Genomic DNA, 15,711 nt, shown 5'->3' with positions numbered 1-15,711 from the left:
ACAGTGTGGCAGCAGCAGCAGGAGGAGGAGCTTCCAGCCATTGAAGCCACGCTGCCACCGTGTTTGGCTCCACCCCATGGATCTTCCCGGCTGCCCCCCCCCCCCAAAAAAAATCTGCCTTGCAAGTTGGCACCTCTGATGAGAGTCCATGCAAACAGACAGGATGTTTTTAGAAGTAGATGAATAATAGTTTGATGGGCTATCACCAAGAAAATGAGGAGTGGGTACAGAAGACAGGATGAGGTACAAATTGCACAAGCTATTCAGGGCATGCTTGATACCCAGAAGCAGGCCCAGAAGCCGATTCACTCAAAGGCCTGTGTTGCCTTAGCGCTCCCCCCCCCCCCCCCAGGTTGGTGCTTTATCCCAGGTATATCTTGCAGCATGTTTTTGACACAGTAATAGTGCATCAGTGGTGGATTTATTCTGCTTTGTTGGTTGTTCTGTGATATTCTGTGATATTGTGCCCAACACTACCACATTACTGTTCTTCAGAGGGGCTGTAATACAACAAAAGCAGGACAGTCCCACCCACTCAACATCTGTGGTATGAAGAGCTATGGCATCTAGGCAGCTGCCTACAAGATATGCACTCACTGGAAATGAAACACTAAGGCTGCACCAAAACCTTTGCAGGGTTTTGCAAATAATATTGAAAGCAGAACCACGTGTGACTGCCCCAATAGCATTGTGAGCACAAATCATCATGAATGCGTTAGAGGCTAAGGCCTCTGTTGTATTGTAGGGGCCTACTTCGATGCCACAAGACTTCTCAGTAAACACACATAGGTCCAGGCTGCAACAGATTTATTGGAGAAAGGGCTTCAGGCTTAACAAGCAATCAACTTTGGCTAACTAGGTCCCAGTTTTATCCATGTTAAAGTGGGAAGTGTGAGTCATTCTACACCCAAAAAACCAAATAATTTTTTTTGATGATAAAATACTTATCCAAGCCTTATTGAAGCTCAAAACATCCTGTGGAATCCTTTTGTATCCTCAGAAGGCCAAACAATCTTGGACTCCTCAAGTAGCCCACCTGTATTTGAAGTTACTTGTTTTTCTGTTCTTTTATATTGCCCTGGAAAAAGTATCCTAGTTCCCACTGAAATGTCAGAGCTTGATCAAGTGCAGCTTCCTGGCGGGGAGGAAATTGCCAAAAGTGCTGGGTAATATATATTTTGCTTCCAGTTCCCCAGCTGAAGTTTATAAATGATGGAGAAGTGGAAAGTTGGCCTTTCTTTTCCTTCTGGCCTCTTTATTATAGCAAAATAAGCTACTGGAAATAATTTCTCAAGCAGTTTTTAAAAAGTGGCAAGAAGCATTAGCAGAAATCCTTACTCTGTGGTCTTCTTGGGTTAGTATCTGAAGTTTCTAGATCTTGGGATTTGATAAGTCTAGAGTTCTGAAGTATGATATCTGAAATGCAAAGTTTCTTCATCTTACTTGCTGTAGAAAATTGAGAATGTCTGTTTCTTCTTCAAGGTATGGGCCCCATCCATGTCACTGAAGCAAATTGCAAAGGATTTGAAAAGTCTTTCACAGACTGCAAATTCAGCACCCAGTTAGGAAGTTGCACTCATGAAGAAGATGCTTCTGTAAGATGCAATGTTCCAGCTATGGGATTCCAAAACCAGGTAAGGAACAGAACTGTCTTGTCTATAATGGGAGAACCATTTTTCTGCTTTTTTTTTTGTATTTGTGATATTTTCCACAAGCAACAGTTCCCCTACACAAGCAAGTGTGAAAATAAACTCTGAGCTAACTCACAGGAGCTAATTCACAGGAATATTTCAGAAAGCTGGCACCATTTTCCACAGCTACTGCAAAAGTTGGAAAGTTCAAACCATGCTGACCATTTTGAAATGTCACACTAAACCATAGTTGAACATGTCAAGAATGAACCTAGATGAGTTCAAGGGAAGGGCTTGCACGCTGCCCTGCCTGCCCCTCCTCTAGCATGGCTTTGGCTTCCAATTTCCCTTAACCACAGTTTAGCTTGCCGTAGGTATCCTAAGCTGTAGCTAATGTTTACTGTGGTTTCTTAAAAATAAAACAAACAAACTAGCTTCATAACCCATGATTCGCAGGTTGTCAGTTTATGAAACAACTAGCTGCATTTAAGCACCAAAGGAAAAGAAAAGAGGTGGGAATGAGCAAACCTAAGGCTATCTGAAGTAGGTCTTTGTTATGCTAAACTAGGGTTTAGTATGACATCAAAACTTTCCCACTGTGGGTGAAATCCAAAATCCACAGTGCCACAACAGCTTTATTAGGATCAACCAAAATGTCAGAAAGTTTTGAGCAAACATTTTGAATTCTCCTGCACTTTTCATCACACAAGATGTTGAACAAAGTGGTAGCAGAAGGGAAGGAAAAACATGGCATGGTCTTTTTATCCTCAAGGCTACAGTACTTAAGCTGGAGTATAGAAGGAGTCATGTAACATTAACCTGAATGCAGAGCTCTCCATCCCTTGCCTGGTCATATCAAGATCCAGAGCTCAATAGTAGACAACAGTTGTGCATGCTGAAGATCTCAGGGTTGAAGTCTTTGTATCTCTAGTCAAAAGGAGGTCTCAAGGATGGTGCAGGAGAACTTCCAAGCAGATTGTGCCCATGGCTTTCTGATCAATGTTACTTCCTTCATCAGGTATGCCCAGTTCTATTTTTCCAGAAAACCATCCTCATTCTTTTAGAACGGCAATGGTGCCCACCTGAGAGGTGCCAGAACTGAGTTCCAGTGAGTTCCGGCTGAAAAAACCCCTGGGTATGCCACATGTCATGCATTGATCATTAACTCCAAGAAAATAGGCTTCTTTCAATTTTAGAAGCACAAAATAGTACAGCCACAATCAAAATGTCCAGAAGAGTGCTGGAGGTTTTTACTCTGAGCTATTCTGGACCTAATGGTCAGGGGTCCCTTTACCTTTATTCCCCTTCAATCTAGAATAATATTATTGGGATACAACTTGCTTGTTCAGTAGTATTGCTAAGGAAACACAAGGGATGTGCTTTGGGCACTTGGGAATGTCTTTGTGGATTTGTTGTTCTACCTGTATTGGAGAGATCATAGCAGCAGAGTCGTATGGGTCAAGGAGCTAAGGGCAACTCCAGTCTAGGCTGAAGCAAAGGGCAAAATCTATTACAGTCCTATGGTTCATGGTGCTAACATATTTGCAAATGGGCAGCCATTTGTATTTGTATGAGACTCGTTGTCACCCTCACAACATGTGTTTGTGTATTGCTAATGCTGTTCTGCAGAACAGATGAGACCTGGGGTTGGTTCAGAGCAGGAGTTGCCAACCTGTTGCTCAAGGTGGCTAAGATAGCTTCCAATGGTATCCCTGGGCAGATGCCCAAAACTGTGGGTTTTCTTTTCTTTTTAAAAAAATAGTCTGTAGCCCTCCTAGAGGTCTAGAAATAAAGCTACGGGGCAACATGTGCAGGTCCCTTCCAAGCAAATTTTGTGAAATGAAGAGTGGTGTGGCCACTCACATTCTGCTTGCAGGCTCCCCACTGACATCTGGCTTCCAACTAGGAGAAGAGGATGCTTGACTAGATGGCACTTGAGTCTGATGCAGTTGGGCACTTGATGTGCTGCATTGCAGTACTATATTGGCAAAATGGCAGCCACTTGAAGAAGCCATCATGTGAGCTGGATCCAGTGCTTGGCAGCATGGGCCCACAGATGGCTAGAGACCAATAATATGCATAGACTCTTCTGGTAGCTACTGTGTCCCCACCCCAAGGTGATGCTTTAGACTACTTCTTAAAAGTGTTACTAAATATGTATTTAGTTTTAATGAGAATGAGAGAAGGTTTTGCTCAGCCCTTCACATTGAGGTCACCTTCAAATGTTGGCTCAAGATCTTGGCTGGCAGGCAGACCACTGAACTTGTGGGATTTGTATCCTGATCATTTGGCCAGACTCTACTTGTTCCATTCACTTTAACATCTGTGTTCTTTTAGACCCAGAGAGCAGAACATAGAGCAGCATGCTCAGGGACGCGGACTTATAAAAAATATTGGGGGGGGCCTGGGAAAGCTCATGAATAATAAATAAGCTCATGAATATGCAAATAAAGTGGCGCCGCCTCCTCGTGAGCGAATAGGGGAGAGCGTGCTGCGCCTATTAATCAGCTCCAAAGGAAATTGGGTGGAGCTTTTGCTCGGGAGGGAGGGCAGGAGGCATGCAGCCCGCCCCCCCTGTGCATTTTGGGCTGGGGGAGGGGCGGCGATGGCGCTCTGCTGGAGGGGCGCCGGAGATTATTGGGGGGGCGGAGCCCCCCCAAACGAATTTTTGAGGGGGCTCGGGCCCCCTCAAGCCCCATGGAGTCGGCGCCTATGAGCATGCTAGTCATTCTTCAAGATCTGTGCTTCATAAACACTCCTGTGCTTCTCACTGCTGGTAGCATTAAAACTCTCTCAAATATGCAACTTTAAATGACACTAAGGAAGCTTCCTTATACCAGACAATTGGAGCTGATCTGAAGCCCTTCTCTAACTTAAACATTTCTGCCCATCTCTGTGATACTTGGCATACTGCCCATCTCTGTGATACTTAGGCGTAGATCACATCAACATCTGCTTCAGACCCTCAGCCAAAGAGGCACTGCAACTTCTGTAATGGACTGTACAAGGCTTTTCTTAAACCCAGGTCCCATGTCCTGGGGGAAGGGGGCAGACTCTGAGACCTGATCCTGAGGGGTGACCAGTCTACAAGTCTGCTAAAGTCAAAAGTAACAGCAAAGTTCCCAGGCTTCATCTGCACAGCTACTGGCAAATTAACCACCAATCAATATGCAATTGCATTTGCATTAAGGGGGTGGGGGCCAGATGGGCAAGGAAGGCCTTTAAAAGCTGTTCCTATAATGAGTGATGTGGAGAAGTGGAAAGTTCAGCAATCAAAAAGTCAAGCAGCTCCCAATCATCTCAGCCCATAAACCCACCAATGAAGCATTAGAGCCAATTGTAAAAGGTTCAATTCATAGTTGTAGGTCCCAGAGGAGGCCTAAAGGTAAAGGTAAAGGTACCCCTGCCCATACGGGCCAGTCTTGACAGACTCTAGGGTTGTGCGCCCATCTCACTCTATAGGCCGGGGGGCAGCGCTGTCCGGAGACACTTCCGGGTCACGTGGCCAGCGTGACATCGCTGCTCTGGCGAGCCAGAGTCGCACACGGAAACGGCGTTTACCTTCCCGCTAGTAAGCGGTCCCTATTTATCTACTTGCACCCGAGGGTGCTTTCGAACTGCTAGGTTTGCAGGCACTGGGACCGAGCAACGGGAGCGCACCCCGTCACAGGGATTCGAACCGCCGACCATACGATCGGCAAGTCCTAGGCGCTGAGGAGGCCTGAAGGTCGCTAAATCCAGCTAATCTCTAAGTGAATGGAGTGCCACTCTGGACACTTAAAGCTCTGACCACTGTTGAACTTGAGAATGTTTTCACACATCCCAGCATAGTGACCTTGCCCATAGTTCTGCATAAACTATATCAACATTGGGCTTATCCAGACCTCCATTTGCCCTGCTGCTTAACCACTGAATTGGAACAAACGGCAACTGGGCTTTCCCACAGATTGCATTTTGTTCCAATTTAGTTCTAAAGAGCTGGCTTTCCAGGAGAAAGCAGTGGCACAAAGCCAAAACTGCTCAGCCCTGTGCCTAGAAAGCACCAAACACGCAAAAAAAAACCACTCAGCCTTGTGCTTTCTAGGAACAGGACAAACAGACGTGTGGATGAGCCCGTTGTGCAATTCAGCCATTAAAAACTGGGGGTCTTTGGATGATTATCTGGATGCTTGCAAATCAAGTAGAGACAGAACTGTGTTAGCTGTTAGAAATCACACAGGCCAGCCAGGGAGAAGCTACTGACTTTTAATAAGTTTATTTGCCTGGGACTGTTCTTGTTGCATTTCTACTTTCCCCATTTTAGTGCTCTGTGTAGAATTGCCCTGTGCACACTTCCTTGGGAGTAAGCTGCATTGAACTCAGTGGGATTTACTTAGGAACATAAGAAGAGCCCTGAGATCAGACCAAAGGACAATCTAGCCCAGCATTGTGTTCTCACAAGGGCCAGCCAGACGCTGCTGGGAAGCCTGCAGGCCCCGAGCACAATGCTTCCCATTGCTAACAAAGTATTCAGAGGCCACCACCTCCGACACGGCAGGCGGTACAGAGCTGCTATGACTAAGGCTTGTCCACACTTCGGTTTGTCTTGTGCTTATTTAGAACTGGCATCAGATCAGCAGCTCTGGTCCGAAAGGTTTTCATATCTATCCCAAAAAAACACTTTCTACCTCTGTCTTGGCACAAACAATTTGATTTGAGTTTCTAGGTAACAGGTTTCAACAGGAAACGAATTTTGCTCCCTTTGCTGTTTGCACAGGACCAGTTTTTTTGTTTGTTTGTTTTTTTTGTGTGTGACAGGAGCTATCACTTTTTATTTTTCTTCTTTTATAATTTACAGATACGTTTGAGCGGTGGCCGCACGCCCTACGAAGGCCGGGTGGAAGTCCTGCGGGAGCTCAATGGCACACTCAAGTGGGGCACAGTCTGCAGTGACAAATGGGGCACGCTAGAAGCCATGGTGGTCTGCCGCCAGCTGGGCCTTGGCTACGCTGCCCACGCCTTCCAGGTACCTTGATAACTCTTGGCTGGTTTCCTAGTGGGCCAATGGGATAAGAGCAATATTACCTAGGATCCAATCTGAACACCAACCTGCTACATGGGAACCACTTATCATTTTTCATTATACTCGTTTGCCTTCTTTATCTGGCTGTCTCCATCTCTCTTTCCATGCCCCCATACTTCTGCATTATTCTCTCCTTCCTATCTTCCTTTCCTTTCTTTTAAAAAGTTAGGAAGAAAGACAAAATTCTGGCTGCGTCCCTGTTGCAGGGATGGGAAACTGTGGCCTCCCAAATATTGTTGGGCTCCAGTTCCTACCAACCTCAGTCCATTTGGCCAATGGTTAGGGGTGATGGGAGCCCTAGTTCAAGAACCCGGAGGGCCTCAGGTTCCCCTTCCTTTGCTAGGGGCACACTCACCTTTTGGTCCACAGTGCACTGAGGTTTTCATATGCATGACGGGAACCACCTGGAGCTTCACATTGGCTGCAATGTGTACAAGCAGCACAACCTCAAAGACTCTCTTAATTCCAATAGCATGAGCTACAAGCAGCCTTAACTTCTGCTTTTAAGGAATGTTCCAGTCATACATCAGAGAATCGTAACCTCATTTGTATTAAAAGTTCACCAAACTAGGGAGGCCTAAAATTATTGGACCATGTGAGACTTGAAATGGGTCATGGAAACTGAACATTCATCTATACCCAAATAATCCAGTTCTTCTTTAAGAGCAACTTGTACCCATGGGGAGAAAGTAGTAATGTTGGTTTTAGGTCACGGCAGGAGAGTTACAATGTCTTTGTGAAATAAGCTATATGGTCTTACAGTATTCATTGAAAATTCTTGAAGTATTAAGACAAGCAACTGTGGTAGAAAGTGGACAGTATAATAGCTTTGCAGCAACAAGTAAAATGTAATACAGAAATGAAAGACCCCAGGAGAATGTTTAAGATGAAATCATGTCCAACCACACAAGAAAAGAAGACCACCCATATTTTGGTGAGTGTTTTTGGTTGGGATGAGGAAGGTACCAAATCCACAGGTGGCTGCACAGAGCTAGTCCTATGCTTGTTAAGAGGACACACCTGCCTTAATATCCACATTGCTTGAAGTCCTTTCCCTCCCGGGCCTCTGGCTTCAGTTTGCCTGTCATCAGCTGTCATGGAGCTTATTGATTAACCACATTGGTATCCCACCCTTCCTCCAAGGAGCTCAGGGAGTTACATAAATGGGGATTGTTCTATTTTACGGAGAGGTGTCAGCAGCTCTTCCCAAACCCAGGCCCCTCTTTTATGCTTTATGCATTTTGAATGCTGTGACAAGGCCCTAATTTCCTGGGTCATTTAAGACTTAAATTCACAGTTATTGCTCATTACTTGATGCTGTACTCAAGCATTTTCCGCTCAAGGAAACATTGCTATTCTTCATCCACGCTTTGGGTTTCCTGCCAAGGGGGTAACTTGTGTTTCTCCTCTGCAGAGAGTTGTGCAAGCTGCAATTGCATTGGCCCCCTGACCTCAGGGGAACCTTCCACTTTAGCTGACCCAGAAAGTTCACAAGACCTGGTTCCTTTCTAGCTCATTGTTTTTCGCAATTCAGATCAAAGCTACTTTGAGGGGAAATGCATCAAAATGCAGCATTTCCTAAGAAAGGACAGGTTAGATGTGAGAGTGCACTGGGGGCAGAATGAGCAGGGCTGCATCCACAGCCTTTGACATTGTTCAGACATTATGCAGAACGCTGCTGGGAAGTGAGGTCTTCTTAGATGAGGAATTCTGTTTTGCAACAGTACCCAAAAGTGGAGCTCCCTTTGGTGACCCCACCCCACCCCCCAATGCGTTGCAAAAAAGCACCAACTGTTTCTGGGACATTTCCCCAGGAAATAAGCTGGTGCCAAAACACACCTTAATTGTCAAGGCTGGAGGAGGTGGCAGCAAGCGGAGCTAGCGCTACAGTCTACTGTGTGTTCCTCTCAAAGCTGGAGCTGGAAGGCCTCACTTTAGAGATTTGGTTTATTTTCTTGTGTGGCTGCCAACTCCTAGTTCAAGAGTTGAGGGCAACTACATCCATGGAACACCATGCTTTCCGATCCCTCAGCTGTGTTGACATAAGCAGGGCCAGTGCTGTTTGATGTGGGGCATTTCCTGTGGCCGGGGCTACTGATACTTGCAAGAGAAAAGGCCCTTGTGTTCCTCCAGGCTGCACCCTTGATTGGAATATACGGCGACCCTTGTGTGTGGAACAGGGCGCACCCTATGTATATGTGTGTGCAGCCGGTCAAGGGGGCCGTTGGCAATGTAATTAACTAGACCGTGTGTTGCTGCAGAAGCGATGGTACGTACAGTTCATTCACCCTTCAGAAGCATATCCTTTTGTGATGTCCTCCCTGCCTTGGATCTTGCCCAAAGAGGACAATAGTGCTAATCTGAAGCACTTTTTGCATTTATACCACATGTTGCTGAAGCTAAGGAGCAGGGCACACATTTTGCATGTAAAAGGTCACAGTTTCAGTCTCCATCAACTACAAGAAGCAGGCAGCGCTGGGAGAGAATGCTGTTTGAAATTCCAGAGAGCTTCTGCCAGCCAGTGTAGACAATACTGAGCTTTATGGACTGATGGTCCGACTTGGTATAAGGCAGCTTCCTATGTAGTAAATACAGGAATGCGGGCTGCCAATCAGATAGAGAGAAAGCCAATTTCAGTCTCCTGTAAAAAGACCTTTAATTCTCATGGCTGAAAGTGTGAGGACATGCATAATGTCTTAACAGCAGTCATGAGGGGTCCTTTACCAGAGACTTCACAATGTGTCTTTTCCTTGCCAGCGAGTTCAGTGCTGACTTAGCTGTCAGACTTCACACACACACACACACACACACACACACACCCCTCCTGCATGCTCAGCAGGGGTGCCATTTAGGGGGAGACGAGGGGCCAAGGGCCCCCAAAAAAATTTCAAGGAGGGGGCTGACCATTTAACCATTAAGTTAAAAGTAAATCTGAGCCACTCAGAAACATTTCAGTTCAAAAATGCCTTAAACCAAACAGGAGGGTTTTAAAAAACAAAAAACAACAACAAAATAATGTTAAGAACTAAATGAGGTGTTTGTGTGGAACTAAATAAAAAGGAAGGTATGCTAGCAAGATTTTTTAAAATAATAATAATAATAATAATAATAATAATAATAATAATAATAATGTTTTAAAAACTGCTCCAGGAATTGGAGTGTTAGCGATCTCACAGGTGCTAGACAATAGGCTCCATTCACAATTGGCTTCTCATAGAATCTCAGAGTTGGACGAGACCCCGAGGGTCATCTAGTCCAGCCCCCTGAAATGCAGGATTCTCAGCTAAAGCATCAATGACATCCCTTCTTCCAAAACCAAACTACACTGAAAACTTCACTCCCAGTCCAAAAAAAAAGTATGTTAGCATTGCATAATGGGCACTTTCAAAACAGTCCCATTGCTATTGATGTGGTGTTCATCTTTACAGGGTCTTATTGTAACTTTCAGTAATTTCCAATACTTTACAAACTATCTCCATGGTATTAGTTATAAAAGCGCATCTTGGCTACAGAGTGAGCTTTCTGTTGTCCTTCCAAACACACAGATGTTGCCAGGGAGGCCTCGTTTATATAACAGGCAACAATATTATTGTGGCAGCACTTCTGACTCAAAACAGATCAAGCTGATAAATTAATAGATGATTTGTGGTGTTCAGGGTGGAGTTGGGAATTCAGAGCTTGGCTGCCCAATTGCTATAGCAAGTCCAGAATCATTGCATTCGGAATGAATTGCGTCATCAGACCACCAGATGAGGAGGAGGGGAGGCTAGGATGGTTGGAGTAACCTTCAAGAACAGTCTGTTGCATTTCCCAACCTTCCAGCTCATTTGATGGACCAAGCCAGTCCCCAGCAAAGGATGCTTGCTATTTATTTATTTATTACAATTGCCTTTCAGGGTATAGGGTTATAGCCAGTGTTACTTATACTCAGAGAAGACCCATTGAAATTAATGGGCATTGCTTACTTCGTCCTATTAATTGTAATGTGTCTACTCTGTGTAGAACATAGTTTGAGATAACCCTTGGATCTTACCAAAGTGGCTTACAAGTCACATTCAGTCATATATTTTAAAAACACAATAAACAATATTAACAAGTCGTCAGCATCCTTCCTATGTGGCAGTTGATGATAGATTACCCTTTGCAGGGGGAGGAAAGTCCAGCTGGAGTGGGTCTGCTTGAGGAATCCATTCTTTGAGAATTCCAGAACTAATTTAATGGGCTAATCTGCAGCACTTAGAGTGACATGCAGTTGGAATGCAGTTATTCTTCGGAATGTTGTGATACAGTACTTCACCTAACAAAAATGTAACAAAATGCATATGAAAAAATAAATATATTTAGGAATGCATATTTTGTGAGGCAATAGTAGGCAACAGTCAACTATCATTTCCCACTGACACAAGGGTTTCATTTTACACAATGGAACTTCTCACCTCCTGCCCCTGTGCACCCCCTAAATGTGTTCCCCCAGCCCTCAGGAGCAGATTTGGGAAAGGTGTGTGGCATACATGGGGAGAAGCGAGGGGGAACGTTCCATTGCACAAGAGAAAATCCCTGCACCAATGGGATGTATTACTTGGCTCTTGTTCTTTAAATACGACTTCGTGTGCAGAATTATTATTTTTTTAATCATGGATTACTGTGGAAACATAATATAGTGGACTTTGGAATGAGCACATGCAAAACTGACATGGACCAGTAACAGACTTCCATCCATCCCTACCAAGACCATTTTGCTTCTTCAGCTCTGAAGCAACCCTTCACTCATACTGATACAGTTCCAGCATTAGCATCTTCACACTAGGTCTCTCATGCAGATGTACTGACATATTAAGAATGGTGCTACATTGATGGCTGGCCAGTCCTTGATTGGACCGCTTGCTGGTTCATAGCTAGATGAACTACACACTACTACACATACTACACAGATGGGAGCTCATTGGGCTTTGCTTAGAGGAGACCTGCAGAAATCTATGGCCATGAGTATTTTTTAAGTCCATTAATTTCAATGGGACCTGCCTTGGATACAATCTATGATTAGAAAATAGTTGATGATATCTGTGTTCGAATGAGACACTCATCAGAGTTTAGGGAAGGTTGCACATGCAGAGCTAAGGGGAGACTGCAAATGGAAGTTGGTAGTTTGGGAGAAAAGGCAGAGAAAGTTGGACGTTAGCTGGAAAAGGCCTCTGCGGTCTGATATCGGGTAGCAGATCTGCTGCCTTGCAGGAGGGCCCCCTGTTTGCCTCTGCTTTTACTCTTGTATTCAGTGAGTTTTTTCTGGGGGATGCAGGAGTATGCATGCCATCTTGTGAATCTAAGTTTGGCCTCATTGAGGGGCAGTATTTCAATATGAGTAGGAAAATGAGAATACCCCTAAACATTTTTTTTAAAAAAGCACTGCTTAGATTTCTAAATCTGAATTGTGCATTGCTTTGTAACGATTTGTTGGGTCTCTGGACTGCACTGAAGATTGATGATGATTTGTAAATAAGGTAAGGTTACGCCTGATTTGGTGCATCAAATGTTAACAGGAGCTTAGTATATTATCACTTTGTACATAGATTTGGCTGGCTGTCAGCTGCAGACCCTTGCCTTCCCTCGCCTGAGCTGCTGTAATGCCACTGATCCCATTCTGACTGCCATGGAGGAAGGGCCAGTCATGGAATGGTGACTAGATGGGCAGTTACTGAGTGGGAAGTGAAAGATTGGGCTTGCTTGGCAGAAATAAAAATTCATCAGAATGGCAGGAGTGTCTCTTTGAATGGTAAAACACAAAGGTTTGGTGTGGGGGCTGAGGGCCAGGGAACCAGAGGGTTTGGCAGAGTTGAATTTCACACAGTGATCTGAAATAACTAGCAGAAAAAGAGAGCAAGGAATATTCTTGCCTCTATTAAGTGGGCATAGATATTTTCTAAAAGCTTTCCATACCATGGCTTTGTTCCCCCTTTTTTGCAGTAGTGGTCAGTCCTGTACTTTAGGGCAGGGCAGCTACTTGAGGAAAAAGCCACTCGCGCATCAGCCCATCTGCTGTGCTTGGCTCCTGGTTAGCTCAATGGGAGAAAAAGGCACGACAAGCCGCTTGACTTGCTGTTTACTGAGCTGTTGCCTGTTTTCCAGGACATGTGCCAGGTCTCCATTACTCAGTGAGTTCAAGGAGGTGGCATTTTAATTTGTTCATAATTCAGTTAATTCTTCTTGGGCAAACGTCAGCCGTCTGGAATCCAGCTGCTAAATAGATGCTTCCTGGATCCAAGTATCAGATAGTAGCAAAAAAACTTGAGAGCTTAATTAGGGGTTGCAAGAGACAATGAATGGTAGCAGATCCCCCCCCCCCCCAATAATGTTTGGGTAAAGAATGTGTGATGACTGACACAGCATTTTGCTGTGTTGTTCCCCCTACTATGCCAGGACAATGACAGCATGCATTGAGTTTACAGTGGTACCTCGGGTTACATACGCTTCAGGTTACATACGCTTCAGGTTACAGACTCCGCTAACCCAGAAATAGTGCTCCAGGTTAAGAACTTTGCTTCAGGATGAGAACAGGAATCGTGCTCCAGAGGCGCGGCGGCAGCAGGAGGCCCCATTAGCTAAAGTGGTGCTTCAGGTTAACAACAGTTTCAGGTTAAGTACAGACCTCTGGAACGAATTAAGTACTTAACCCGAGGTACCACTTTACGTAGAAATTGTAAGAGGAAAGAGTACAGCTCTGTAACTTTCACAGCTGTGAGCTGCGGAGCCTTAATTTCAAAACTTTATGGGACTGCATATACACTATGACTTCCCCCAAAGAATCCTGGGAAGTGTAGTTTGTTAACGGTGCTAGCAATTGTAGCTCTGTGAAGAGTAAGCTACAGTTCCTGGAATGCACTAGAGGAAGTCATGTGCTTTATCTCGGCTTCAGCTGAGATGTGGTGGTGATCATAGTGGCCTCTTATAAGGGTTACAGATAGGTAGCCGTGTTGGTCTGCCATAGTCAAAACAAAAAATTCCTTCCAGTAGCACCTTAAAGACCAACTAAGTTAGTTCTTGGTATGAGCTTTCGTGTGCATGCACACGTGTATCTGAAGAAGTGTGCATGCACATGAAAGCTCATACCAAGAACTAACTTAGTTGGTCTTTAAGGTGCTACTGGAAGGAATTTTTTTGTCTTATAAGGGTGTTGTAGATGTGACAGGTGTAGCACTTTGCATTCAAGAAATGCAGTAAATAATAGCAATAATCAATAGGAACAAAGCAATAGCTACAAAAACCACAAATATATTCAGACTGAGGGTGGAAAGTCATAAATTAAATTGTTAGAACAAAAGAATAAAAACACTATGTAAAATCGCAGAGAAAGGTTTTGTGCTCTACTGCGCCATCTGGTGCTGCATGTTTATAATGCGTTCAAAATGCTGTGGGGTTTTTTTACTAATGTAGCTGAGTCCTGACACTGCCTGTGTGAAGTTATAAGGCAGATTAATGCAACAGGTGATTCATAAACTTTTTAGAAAAAACAAACTTGATTTAGATTAGTAGGGAGGGACTCATACACTGATTAGTAGTTACAAGATAGCTTTTAAAATTTTCTTAATACAAAGGCCCATCTAGGCCCGCACCCTGCTTACACAGTAGCTGACCAGATGCCTGTGAGAAGCCTGCAAGCGGAACCTGAGTGCAGCAGCACCCTGTCTCCCTGCGATGCCCAGCACCTTCTGCCTCTGACAGTGACACTAGCTATCGTAGCCAGTAGCCATTGGTAGCTCATCCTCCGTGGGTTTGCTTGATCCTCTGCTGGCCATCACTGCCTCCTGCGGGAGAGAGTTCTTGAAGGGCTCCTCACGGACCCCTGAGGGTGCTTCCACTCTGCCATTGATTGTGTATTCGGTGCTAATCGTGTCTGCAAGTTCTGTGCAGCATCAAAATGTCATCACTTTTTGCTTTCCCATTTAATTCAGATTTGCCAGTCCTGGTGAAATCTGGTAAGTAAAACAGAAGTAAAACCCAACAGAAACAGGAAATGTGGGTGAAGTGGGGATGGGTGTGTGGGGTGACATTTTGCTGAGAAGAGCATCATGTGGAGGTGTTGTGGCCTGAGGAGTCGGGCCAGGCGGCCCCAGTTTCATTTGCACTGATAAGCTTGGATATTGAAGCCACTCTTCCTATGGGGATTAGGGACTTGTACCTTATTTTCTCCCTCTTTTAGTTAGTAAAAGCACAGGAGTCATGCTGTACATTAGCATCAGGAGAAGACGCAGTTTAGTGATTTTGTTGCTGCAAGCTCCAGGACTTTCAGAATCCTTGATGGGGAGCCTCTTAATCTTCAAAAAGAAAAATGAGAAATTGTCTGAAGCTGCCTTCAGCATTTTCAAGTGTTCCATGCAAAGTAGGCTGCTGGGTCTTGGGAGCCTCAGAAATGACAAATCTCATGTTTCCCTGAACTTGCAATTATTATTTTTTATTGTAAAGCATACATTGTTCTTTTTTTTAATTTAGCATTAAATTCTGCTTCCGTTGCTATGTTTTCTGCTAGGAAACCTGGTACTGGTATGGAGAAACGAGCACCAGTGATGTTCTCATGAGTGGGACAAAGTGTTCTGGGACAGAGATGGCTCTGTCACACTGCCGTCACGATACCCACGTATTCTGCCCCAGAGGAGGTGGACGCTTTGCAGCTGGCGTTTCTTGCACAGAAAGTGAGTTGTGAAATTTCCTTTTCTAGGTACCAGAAAGACAAACCTCCCGTTTATATTTTTTGCCCTGGATCTTTGTTTTGTTTTGTTGTTTTGTTTTGTGACAGCTGCCATTATAAATGAGATTTGCCTTGTATTGGTGAATTTTTAAAACTCTGTTTTAAAGATCTGCATCTTAGTCACTCAGGGCTCTCTCTGCTTCAAATTATTATTTTGAGTTCCGAGCATCTCTGCATAAAGGGAAGGTGTCTCTTCCCCCATTCACTACTACAAGGGATCTAAAAATCCACAACTTTTTCCTCTTGGCCAAAATGGATGGAATTTCTAGGCACAGGAG

The 15,711-nt window shown here is 44.5% G+C and overlaps 1 protein-coding gene across 1 annotated transcript in view; it reads left to right on the top strand.

Moving 5' to 3' along the window:
• The window catches only part of LOXL2 (lysyl oxidase like 2), a 75,646-nt gene that overhangs the window by 46,251 nt on the left and 13,684 nt on the right, over positions 1-15,711 (top strand). The window contains exons 7-9 of the mRNA XM_028707364.2: positions 1,483-1,634; positions 6,469-6,636; positions 15,215-15,377. Of these exons, the coding sequence (XP_028563197.2) occupies positions 1,483-1,634; positions 6,469-6,636; positions 15,215-15,377 (483 nt within the window). The remainder of the gene's footprint in view (positions 1-1,482; positions 1,635-6,468; positions 6,637-15,214; positions 15,378-15,711) is intronic.

The sequence above is a fragment of the Podarcis muralis genome, chromosome 15, assembly GCF_964188315.1.
Source record: "Podarcis muralis chromosome 15, rPodMur119.hap1.1, whole genome shotgun sequence".
In the NCBI taxonomy this organism is placed as follows: domain Eukaryota; kingdom Metazoa; phylum Chordata; class Lepidosauria; order Squamata; family Lacertidae; genus Podarcis; species Podarcis muralis.
Note: the sequence above shows the minus strand (reverse complement) of the source record. Positions and strands in the feature narration are given on the sequence as shown.